Here is an 11523-nt window from a genome sequence, read left to right as displayed (position 1 = left end):
TAAATTAGCTAGACAAAACAAATTATCTCTACCAAGCTAATTAGCTTGGAAAAAAAAACAACTTTTTTTCCTAATTATTAGGAATGTAATTATGTAAACGCAATAATAAAATAATTTTTTTTTAGAAAAGAAGTTAAACAAAAATCAAGTTACTTGTTACCCATTGGAGCATGTTGTAGCTAGAAAATGTTGTTGCTTGAAAAATTGATGTGGCATACCAAGCTAAAATGATATTAGCTGACCATTAAAAATGCTCTTACGGCCCGTTTGGTAGTCGGCTATAATTGGTGTCAATTGGAATGAATTTGTATGTAAATTTGTAAGGAAAAACAATATTCATTCCCATGGTAATGCTAGTTCACCCAAACTTATCTCTTTTTCTTTATAAATTTCCATTACCATTTGGGGAGTGGTATTAGGCGGGAATGGAAATTTATGAAGAAAAACACCAAGTTTGAGACAAAATTTCATTACCATGGACATAATGATTCTATTTTCTTGCCAAATTACACTTAGTTTTATTCCCATTTCTACCATTTATTACCGGCTACCAAACGGGCCGTTAGTGTCTTAACTTTGGTATCAAATTGAGTCTCCACCAAAGCTAAGTTCTCAATAGTTTGTTTTACATGTTCTTTGCTAACAAGTAAATGAGTCCATGTGACTGTACTATGATAAGAAATGCACAGCCCCTGTGATGTGATGTTTGCAGTGTTGTAGGGAACCCACAAATCTAACATGAATCAAGTGAAAAACATTCTTAGCATTATTCGCGCTAATTGAAAAGACAACCTGTGATGTTTTGCAAGAGAAATATTTAGTGGCGGATCCAAAAAAAATCAAGTGTATGCACTATTAAATGCTCTGTAATAAAATTTTCAAAATTAACTAATTCAATCCATATGGAAAATGACAGAAATCGGGGTTATATTGAATCTAAAATGTAGTTTTACTATCAAAATGTGGCTCCCATTGCTAACTACTGAAAGAAAAAAGCTGGCAAAGAAAAAAAAACAGAACACTGATACATTAGCCGAGCTTTTATAGTCAAAATACTGATTGCTACCACCAATCGTAGTTTCTCCTCATCCCATCAGTACTGGAGTTGCCAAACCTTGAAGCGGAAAATCTATGTTGATAAGGGTTTGAATACCCTTGTGAACTTGAAGTGCCAGAACTGAACTTACTTCGTCTCTTTGAAGACTGCGAGTTTGAACCCTGACCACCTGAAGTCAAACCAAATATCTTGTGCTTCTTGTTTGGTGTGGAAGGAGATCTCCAGCCATATGAGTCATTTGTAGGGGGGAAATCACCAGGGTGATCTGTAATCCAGCCGCTCCTCCCTCGGTTAGATTTACTCGACCAATTAGGACTTCCATTGTCAAACTGCAATCTCTTATGATTTTTGCCGAAATCCTGTGGAGCAGATTTAAATCCTTTGCTGTCCTTGTTGTAGTCTCTGGTGTATTTCTTGGTTGGAGTTGATAAATCGCGGGTTCTTTTATTGGCCTATTAACCGCACAAGAGAAAAGAAAACTTATCATTAATGTCCAAATGCTTTGAAATAGAATAATCAAGGTAATAAAATTCAAACAGGCAATTCTATAATTAAAACAGAGCTGAAAGGGGGTAGAAAGTTGAACTAAATCCAGGAGTAGGCAATTTAAAACAAAGCAAGTCACTGAATGCACGTTGGAACTAAACAAGTACCTTGGAAGAATTTGTGCATTCACGAGCAAAGTGCCCTTCTTCTCCGCACTTAAAGCATGATGTGGGTGTGCCTGCAGAAGATGTCTCTCCCCGTGATCCTCTGCATTCCTGCACAGAAGATATTGTCAAATCCACAAGCAGCTCTACGAAAGACATTCTTCCAACTCATAAATAAGTCAGCCTCAACACTTAACCATGTGCATGCAATATAATCCAACAATGATGAACACTGCAGCAACATTTGCATTGCAAATTTGCAGGATATGCCAATTCAGCGTACAGAGCATTTTTAAAAAGCTGGGAAAAAACTCAGTGTTACTCCTTAAGATTCACACTAGATCTCAAAACAAACTAAAAGACTAAAGGGCAACGTAAGCTAAAAGACTAAAGGGCAACGTAAGCTAAAAGACTAAAGGGCAACGTAAGAATATCAGGCAAATCAAAACTCCTGAAGCTTTCAAGTTAAAGTCGTGTAAGTTGAAACCAAACATGTCTTTCCTTGACTTTGTAAATAAGACCAGGAGTGTTTCTTTAGCTGGAGCTTTCTTAGTTGTATCACTTACTGCCCTGTTCCATTAAATTCCAGGATTTGTTTATCTTGTCCGTAATCCTCCTTTTGTAAATAGGTGTTTTTCTAATACTTCCTTCCAGTACTTACTTGGTTGCTCTTTCCTTCTGTTAATATATATGATTATATACTTCGTATACTTTGGAATAATTAACGATAAGGGTGTTAATTGTTAAATAGGGGTTAATTTGAAAATTTACTGGAGTATGACATGATTTGTAAATAATAATACAACTTCAATTTTGGAAAGAAAGGAACTATAAGCATTATGAAAAAGAAGAAGTGACAAAAATAAGATGCAAGGAAATGATTGGCAGTTAGTTTAAAAGAGGGATAGTCAGCATAACATCAAACAACCATAAAGTTCAAAATTATAAAAAAAATGTCTCAAAGAGAGAGATAGAGAATGACTGTTAGAACCCAAGGTAAAATAGCAAAATATCTGATCAAGGACGCAGAAGAAATTGCATAGCATGATTTGAAATAACTTTGAATGAGTTCATGAGCCCCAAAACAAAGCATTACTTCCACTTTCACAATCCATCAGTTAGGCCAAAAATAATTCACAAACCATGACACAGATTAAAGGAATAAGAACAACACCTGTCCATCATGTCCTGACTGACCACATTTGAAACATGAAGCTTCACTTAGCAGAGCATCAATGTAGTCCACACAGCAAAGATGTCCAAACCTCTTGCAAACATAACATCGAATTTCCTGGTAGCATTTATGACCAAAAAAGGGGTAAATTAAACAGAAAGATACTATCTAAAAGACGAGCACTCCATATTAAATAAGATTCCCAGTATGCAAATACTGTGCATTCTCAAGTCACTTATGGTAATACTTTCTCCAAATCCCTACATACATAAATCCAAATTCCAACGTCTAATTATTGTGTTAGGGATGTTGGTTAGGAGAGGTTTGGAAAAGAGTTTTGGGGTGAAAAGCTATGTCTGATTAAGCTCACCTAGGAGCTTTTTGCAATTAGAGGTTTGAGAAAGGGAATGTAAACCGACTACTTTGTCCTAATATTGCCTAAAATTACAACCCTTACCATCTTTGGCACCCTACATTATTTCCATCCAAAAACATTACTCACGTCTCCCTCATTTCACCCCATTTACTTGACTCGTTTCTTATTGTTTTATATTACAGAGTAGTATTTTTAAACACTTGAAAACTATTGCAATCATGCTTGTAAAATTAGTAATAATTCTCTACTTGCAATTTGCAAATCAATAATTTTCAAACAATTTCAGAGTCACTCGTGAGATTGGTGAACAATCATACAGCTTTTCCGATAGCTTTAGCTATTACAACCCGAAAGCTTTACTTAAGTATATAGTACTTCAATTTGTAAATTAAGAATTTTTAAAAAAATAAATAAATATGTTTTATTTATTCAATGTTTATTCAAAAAATAAAGAAAAAATAATTAACATAATAAACTATTAAACAAAGTACCCAACAACAAAGTATGTCCCAATTATGGGATGGAAAAAACTAGAATTGCAATATTAGAAGTTATTAGCGCCTGAACTAGATTGTTTCCTTTGAAAATCGAGTGAACTGGAATAAAAAAAAATCTAGGTCCCAATTTTCGAACTGAAACAAAGTTTCTTCAAATTTTAGTCCCCACAAATTTCAACATTCATGTCCTAGTTTGACGCTTACAAGAAGTCAGTTGCCTTTTTTTGCAAAAAAAACATTTTGTTTGCAGCATTTCTATATTTTTCAAAACAAGGCAATTGATTATGGTGCTGGTGTTGATCAGATTGAGGGTGTCCTGAAGGCTAAGATTAGATATCCCAAAATCCCTTACAAGCAACTCCTCCATAAAGCCCAAATCTCATAGTAAGAGACACAAAGCCTTCTTGATACAGCAGGTCCACTTGGATGTATATATACCTATATCTATAACCAATCCAGACAAAGCATTGCTTTATAAGAAAGCCTTGCCACCTTTTACTGCAGAAATTCAACTGAAAAAGGGGGAAAAAAGGTACCTTGAGATCATCATGCAAGTAACCATTGTTGCATGAGGACATGGCATGGGCAGAAGCGCCACATTTTAAACACAAATCTGAGGCCTGAGAACATTGCTTAAACTTTTGTGGACAATCTTTAGCACGATGACCCCCTCCCTTGCATATGTAGCAATCCTTTCCCTGCATCAATGCACACAAATATTACAAAATTTGACTTGAAAACATCAAAACCGTCCAGTTCTAGACAGTACCAAAGCGCTTGTCAACATATTTTGTACAAAAATGGAAGTTGTTTATCTTACTGCATACAAGACAGTTTTATGACCTTAACTGGTTCAATAAGGACCAATTTTAAGTAAGTTGTCAATGCATGCAAGATTAAATCCTGGGAAATGTGAGTTTTGGAGTTATTGGGTACCATAGGTAGTTTATCTCAGTCATAAACCAATCTTCCAACTAACCATGTGCAGAAACATAATCATCCTCTCCAAGCCGCTAACAGTAAGCTGTAACAATATAAATTCTAAAGAGTACAAAGGCTGGACATGTTACATGTAATGATGTAAACTTGGACTTTAGTAGGCCTACAAATGTAAACAACCTCTCATGTCAAATGAACTCAATTGCTAAAACCTTCAAGCTCCAGTGAAGTGCATCAACCAAATATTAAACTTTTTGTACAACCAACTACACAAGTCCTATTTAATAGCTTCTGTAATGAAAAGAAACTACATCAAGACCCTGCAGATGACTAGAATGAACTATTGAAACCATCCTGGCAAGGGATTTCTAACATTTAGGGAACACAAAAGAAAAACAGCAGCTATAGGTAATGCTTAATTTCTAACATTTAGGTATTCCAAGCACATCAGATATACTACTTAAGTAGAGAACGCATCAGTAAACAAGACTTTTCAGCTTTTATGAATATCAGGAAAATTAAATCAGTCGCTTGGCTTATAAAAAAAACTGATAGTTAAAGACGGCCTATTCAAAGCCAACCACAGACCTTTTGGCATTGTTTCACCTCATGCTCAAGACTACCACATACGAAGCAAGGCTTCTTTCTCCTGGCCGACGTGCAATTAACTGCTGAATGGCCTTCCTCCCCACAATTAAAACATGCTCCCCAGCTCTTATCTGGAGGGTCAAAGTATCTTGGTCCACGCTGAGGGGATAAAAAGAGACATACGAAACTAAGCCTTTACAGTAAAATGTACTTCGGAAAATGGGCATTCAGGGCCAGTAATCACACTCACAAGAAGCCTTCGTAAAACAACATTATTGGAGTTGGAGTTGTCAACACCATCTGATCCGGATAACTTAATGACTTCTGCATCGTCTGTTGTATCCACTTTATCTTCTTCCTTCAGCGGTGTGAGTGTGACCTAAAACCATAAAGCAATCAATCAAAAAGCACATAAAAAACATAATCTGAATTCACAGAAGAAACTTCAAAATCTCCTAGATGTAACCAGTTTCACTTTCTCGATACATTGTTTACATATCATGATCTGGAACTTTCAAAACAAGAAATATCTGCATCGCCTTAATAAGCCTCCTATATCACAAGGCCACGATTAATTTCTAAACTCGAGGGTCTACACTCTACGCATATTTTTTAACTTCAGCTTAGCTTATAACATGAATTGTCTGCTGCCCAGAGTCCATCCACATGGAGCAAAGCCTTAATAAAATCCATTAAATAAAAAAGATTGTAACTCTACGAAAACTCATTGAAAACTAAAATGTCGCCATTTCAAATCAATAGCAATATAGCTTACACATCAAGATTTCATCTTACACTGATACAACAGTTTAGCAATTCATCAAAATTTTAACTTACATTGATACAACAGCTTAGCAATTTCCTAGTTTGAATATTCAAATACATATACACTAATCATAAATGGTGTAAAATGCAATAACTGTAAATTATTAATACAAAATTTTAAAAATGAATAATGCGAGCATGAAAAAAAGCTGACCACTTGACTTTCAGTCTTGACTTTCTTAACCTTCTTCTTCCTTTTCTCCTTCTTTATCTCCTTTTTTTCCTTCTTCTCCTTCCTCTCCTTCTTTTCGACAATATCCGACGCTACCAGTTCGGTGGTTACGATAACGTCTCCGCCCACGTTGGCGGCGTTGGCGCCGCGTGACATCGCCTTTTCGACAATTTTGAGACTCAAATCTTCGTTAGCCTCTTCATCATCACTATCGTTGAACACAAACGAAGATTTACGACGAGATTTATGGGGTTTTTTGACGGTTTTTTCTTCATCATCTGAGTATTCCGACTTCGTTCTCGATTTCGATCTCTTCCCCATTGCTAGGTTGGCAGAAACCCTAATTTGTTGATTAACTGATAACCGTTTGAATTTGATGTTCTGGGGCGGTCTTTTACTCGAATGAATAAGAGGCTGAAGGAAACTAGGGTTTGTGCTATGTTTTGTTAATGCTACTGTGAGTCTGCGATTGGTATCTGTAACTTTATTACTCCAGTTTCCTTGTTTACCAGGACAGGGCAAGTTTGATTGACTTTCTACTCCGCAGGTGAAAACTGAAAAGTAAGAGCAATTCCTAGTCAATCTTCCCGATTAACCAGCTCGGTTAATCCGGGGGTATTTTCGGTATGAAATGGAAAACAGTGAGGGAAAGCTAGGTAAATCGAAAAAAATAAAGGAGATATGACGATAGGATGTTGACTGCCGTTTATAGACGGAAGTGAAGGGATTTAACTACCGTTTTGTTGCTGTTCATTGTCGTTTGTCAGAGTTTAATTAACCGTCCCATTTGAATTTCAAAAGATTTTAACTTTCAATTCCAAAATTGAAATGGGGAAATATGAAATTTTTTAAAAATCAAAGATGAGAGAGAATGGTTCCCTGTTCCCTGTAGCAAAAACCCTCTGCAATTTATCTCTTCCGCCGCCGTTTGATTTTTCTCCCAATTAGAAGTGGATTTTGAAGCTGGAAGGTATGAAAATGGCGGATCTTGTTTCAGAAGAGGTAAATTTGTTATATTTTTCCAGAATTAGATGTTTATGGTTTGTTTGTTGACTTTTGCTGGTTTTGTTTTTTGTTGGTTTTTCCGTGATTATGTGTTATTGTGTTTTTTTTTATATTCTTTGTAAAGGGTCCCGTATTAAATTTGTCTTGACTTTGTAAAGCTGTGTGGGGGTGGGGTTGGAGAGATGATGAATAGTAAAGGGACCCTTATTAATTTTTTAATTATCCTTAATAATAGGTAAACTATATAAAATTCTGAAAAATAAAAAATATAGTTATTATAAAACTATTTTCCAGAAATTTTAGTGTTATGTTAATATTAAAGGAAAGGTTAAATTTTGGATTACATTATCAGTTATATAAAAAATGAATAATTCTTATATATAATTATTTTAATAAAAAAATATAGTCAGAATGATTGTAATTTTGTTTAATCATGATTAAAAAATGTTTTGTTTTCGAGTTATAGATGTGATTAATTCCTGAATAAAGAGGCAGTAAAGCATAGGTACTGTATTGATCCAAAATTGGAAAAATTCACTTATTTCAGGTTGTTAACGAGGTTGATAGGTATGTGAAAAATAATAATGATTATGTACAAGATCTTCTACAAAAGCCTCTTGGTTCGGGTGAGCTTGTTGTAACCTCACAGGAGCATACTGGTGTTATTCATGGATCGCATTGTGGAAAGGGTGTTATTGAAAGTTATGGTCTTCAATCTCCAATTGGATCTTGTGTTGGTAGTTCTGATCTTTCCTTTGTCACCCCAAACCTTAGTACACACAATGTCAACGTAGAACAAAATTCATCTTTTGTCACCCCAATCCGTAATACACATAATAGCAACCTAGACGTAAATTTATTTAGTCTTAGCCCTCAGAGTTGTTCCACCACGTTAATTGGTGGTTCGTCAATACAATCCTCCAATAATGTGACTCCTCTACGGAGGAATAATAGGACTATTACAGAGGGAGATGGAATATGTTTCACTCCGGAGCATGTGAAGAGTGGAGGTATCCTTTGTAAAACCACAAACGAGGAACCTGTCCCCCCCCCCCCCCCCCCCCACTGTAGGGAAAATTTTTGGGACTTTGGCGCATGTTGAGGAATACTATAAGAGATATGGTAAACAGCAGGGATTTGGTGTTTGTAGGCCACAAGGTACGATGAATAAAAGCAAACAACTGACAGCTGCCACATGGAGGTGTGAGTGTTATGGTCCCCCTGATATGAGAGAGAGGAGGGAGGCGAAGAAGAGAGCAAATAATATGGAGTTGGGGAGTAGTGCAATACCCGATCCACCGTCAAAGAGGACAAGGAAGTCAAAAAAGTGTGAGTGTCTTGCAATGTTGAGAGCTAGTGTTAACGCGGATGGTGATTGGGAAGTAAGAAAAGTCGTATTAGAACATGTTAACCACCAGCCAACGCCCAGCAAATGGAGGGGAGTGAAAGAGTATAGAATGGCCCTTGTAACAGAACATTTCAGGGGAGGTTTAATAACAAGTTATGATTCGGGTGCGCCGATCTCACAGGTAAGGGCTAATCTTGCTGAACGTTTCGGTGGCATTGAAAATGTGATCCTAACTGAAAAAGACATGTCACACATAGTACACACAGAACGAAAGCTGAAAATGGAAGGTGGGGATGCGAACGCCATGATGGCCTATTTTGAGGGGTTGCAAAAGGACAACGGTAAATTCTTCCATGCCCACAGACTTGATGTGGAAGGTCGTTTAAAAGACATTATATGGGTTGATGCAAGGAGTCGTGTTGCCTTTAATGAATTTGGGGAGGTCGTATGCTTTGATGCTACATACCTCACTAACTCTTATGAGCTCCGCTTTGCTAATTTTGTCGGAGTGAATCATCATGGCCAGTCATTGTTGCTTGGTTGTGCACTTATGTCCCATGAAGATTCTGAAAGCTTCACATGGTTGTTTAGGCAGTGGCGCATATGCATGGGGGGAAGATGTCCTGTTGCTATTATTACTGACCAGGCACCGGCAATGAGACGGCCCTTGGAAATAGTAATGCCTGAAACTCGACATCGTTGGTGTCTATGGCACATAATGAACAAAATTCCAATGAAGCTCGGCACTCATACTCGGTAAGTTTAACCTTCATTTTTGACGTCATTATGTTTACAGTATACGAACTCCTGAAAATGTTAATTTAATTGTTTATTCAGAGGCGTGGTTAGTAGAGGTATAGAAAAATGAAAATACTTGAATTAAGGTAAATATTGTTCTATATCGTAAGGTAGCACTAAATAATGAAACAAATATGTTAACAAATTATCTTCACCAGGTAGATATTAACTAGTCAAAGATAGTACTGAATGACAAAGTTGTGTATTAGTAAAACATGTTTGCAGATAGTAATATTTCTATCGTAAGACAGTAGAAAAAATGAAAAACAAAGTTTGTAAAATATTTTGTCAGACAGAAATAACTGAAAAGTAAGATAGTCCAATAATACAAGAGCAAATTTTTAGGAATAAATGTTGTCCTTATAATATAATGTGTTAGGAAGGTATTTGTATAATGGTGAGTATAATTATGGATTGTTTAGGTATGCAGAGTTAAAAGATGTGATGAAAGAGGTGGTTTACGAGAGCCTATCCATAGAGGAGTTTGAGAGTAGGTGGGCTGAAATGTTGGTTGAATTTAAGGTTGAAGAGCATCTTAAGAGTAAGGAGTGGCTGGGTGACATGTTTAAGGAGAGGAAGATGTGGGTGCCTGCATATTTAAACAATATTTTTTGGACCGGCATGAAGACAACGCAGCGGGTAGAGTCAATAAATTCTTTTTTGATGGTTTTTTGGAGAGAGGCACAAAGTTGTTTGAATTTTCCAAAAAATATTGTGCTGCTATGAATAAAAGGTGTAGTGATGAGAAAGATGCGGATGCTAATTGTGCAAAATATATCCGTAAACTGGTAACTGGATTCCACACTCAGAGTGTATTCCAGAAGATTTACACGGATAACAAATTTAGAGATGTGCAGAGAGAATGTGAGAGGCTCCTCTATTGTGTTGTGAAGGTGGCGAAACAGCTTTCGGATACACACTTTGAATATTTGATGGAAGACCGTGTTTGGATCATTGTTAAAGGGAAAAATGAAGAGGTATTGACGAAATACAAGAAATTCTACGTAGTGAACTTTTTTACGGCACCAATGGAAATATCATGTGGTTGTAAGTTGTTTGAGACTAGGGGTATTCTGTGTAGGCACTCTATTCGGGTGTTAGAAACAAACTCTGTGGTTGATATTCCTGATAAATACATCCTTCGGCGATGGCGGAAGGATGTGTATAGGAAGCATATGCATGTTACGGTTGGTTCCTATGATCCGACAAAGACGGAAGTTGCAAAAAGATTTGATAAGATGATGCTTGACTTTGAGCCTATTTGTGAGGAAGCAAGTGTTGATCAACAGACTATGCAGTTTGTTGTGACTGAATTGCAAGTGCTTGAAATCGCGGTTAGGGAACGGGTGAAGAATGTGAAAAAAAATCAAATATTATTGCCATTGGAATCAATGCAATTACAAGATGATGAAGTGGACACGACAGAGGGAAATATTAAGAATCCCGCGAGTAGGAGCAAGAAGAAACGGGGGAGGCCTATTACTTTAAGACACAAACCTATAGGTGAGAATAATAATTGGAAGCCAAAGAAAAAGGAAACTACCAAGGTTAGTATATAATTTATTATAGTTGTACCACTGTATTGAGTTATACGTGTTAAAAGTTTGATCCTATTCACATATGAAATAATTGAAAATTGAATATACATACCATGTTGGAGATAATTGGTTGTTTCGTAATCTTTGTATAATTGAACATATGTATAATATAGGTGTTTAATAAGGAGGTGTTGGGTTCGGTTGATGATGGAGGAGAAGGACCTTCAAGGCTTCAACAGAAGCTAATTTGGGGAAATTAAAGGTACGTCAACATATTTGTAATGGGATGAAATTATTAAAAGTATATTCAATATTAGTACTAATCTGTAGACTTATTTCAGGTTACAAGCAAGTTTAAACAACCATCTAATGAAGTGCTTGGAAATACACCAAATACGCCGACTATATCTGTGGTTTCTAATGATGATGTACTATTAAGCCGCAATAACATGGAATGGTGCTAAGTCACAGTTAGTTTTTCACGTGTAACATTATGATTCATGATTGATTACATTTAGTGTTGACAAAATGTTGTTGATTCATTCCTAATTGCTCT

General features: G+C 36.3%; 1 protein-coding gene across 1 annotated transcript; it reads right to left on the bottom strand.

The window, feature by feature from the left end:
- Positions 1-839: 839 nt before the first annotated feature.
- LOC110803364 (protein AIR1) lies at positions 840-6784 on the bottom strand. The gene is made up of 7 exons (XM_022008873.2): positions 6261-6784; positions 5532-5660; positions 5282-5440; positions 4291-4452; positions 2882-2998; positions 1711-1818; positions 840-1509 (listed from the first exon to the last, which is right to left on the bottom strand). The coding sequence occupies exons 1-7, from the start codon at positions 6597-6599 to the stop codon at positions 1063-1065; spliced, it is 1461 nt and encodes a 486-aa protein (XP_021864565.1). The 5' UTR covers positions 6600-6784; the 3' UTR covers positions 840-1062.
- Between the last annotated feature and the right edge of the window lie 4739 nt (positions 6785-11523).

Source organism: Spinacia oleracea, chromosome 5 (genome assembly GCF_020520425.1).
Source record: "Spinacia oleracea cultivar Varoflay chromosome 5, BTI_SOV_V1, whole genome shotgun sequence".
Classification (NCBI taxonomy): domain Eukaryota; kingdom Viridiplantae; phylum Streptophyta; class Magnoliopsida; order Caryophyllales; family Amaranthaceae; genus Spinacia; species Spinacia oleracea.
Note: the sequence above shows the minus strand (reverse complement) of the source record. Positions and strands in the feature narration are given on the sequence as shown.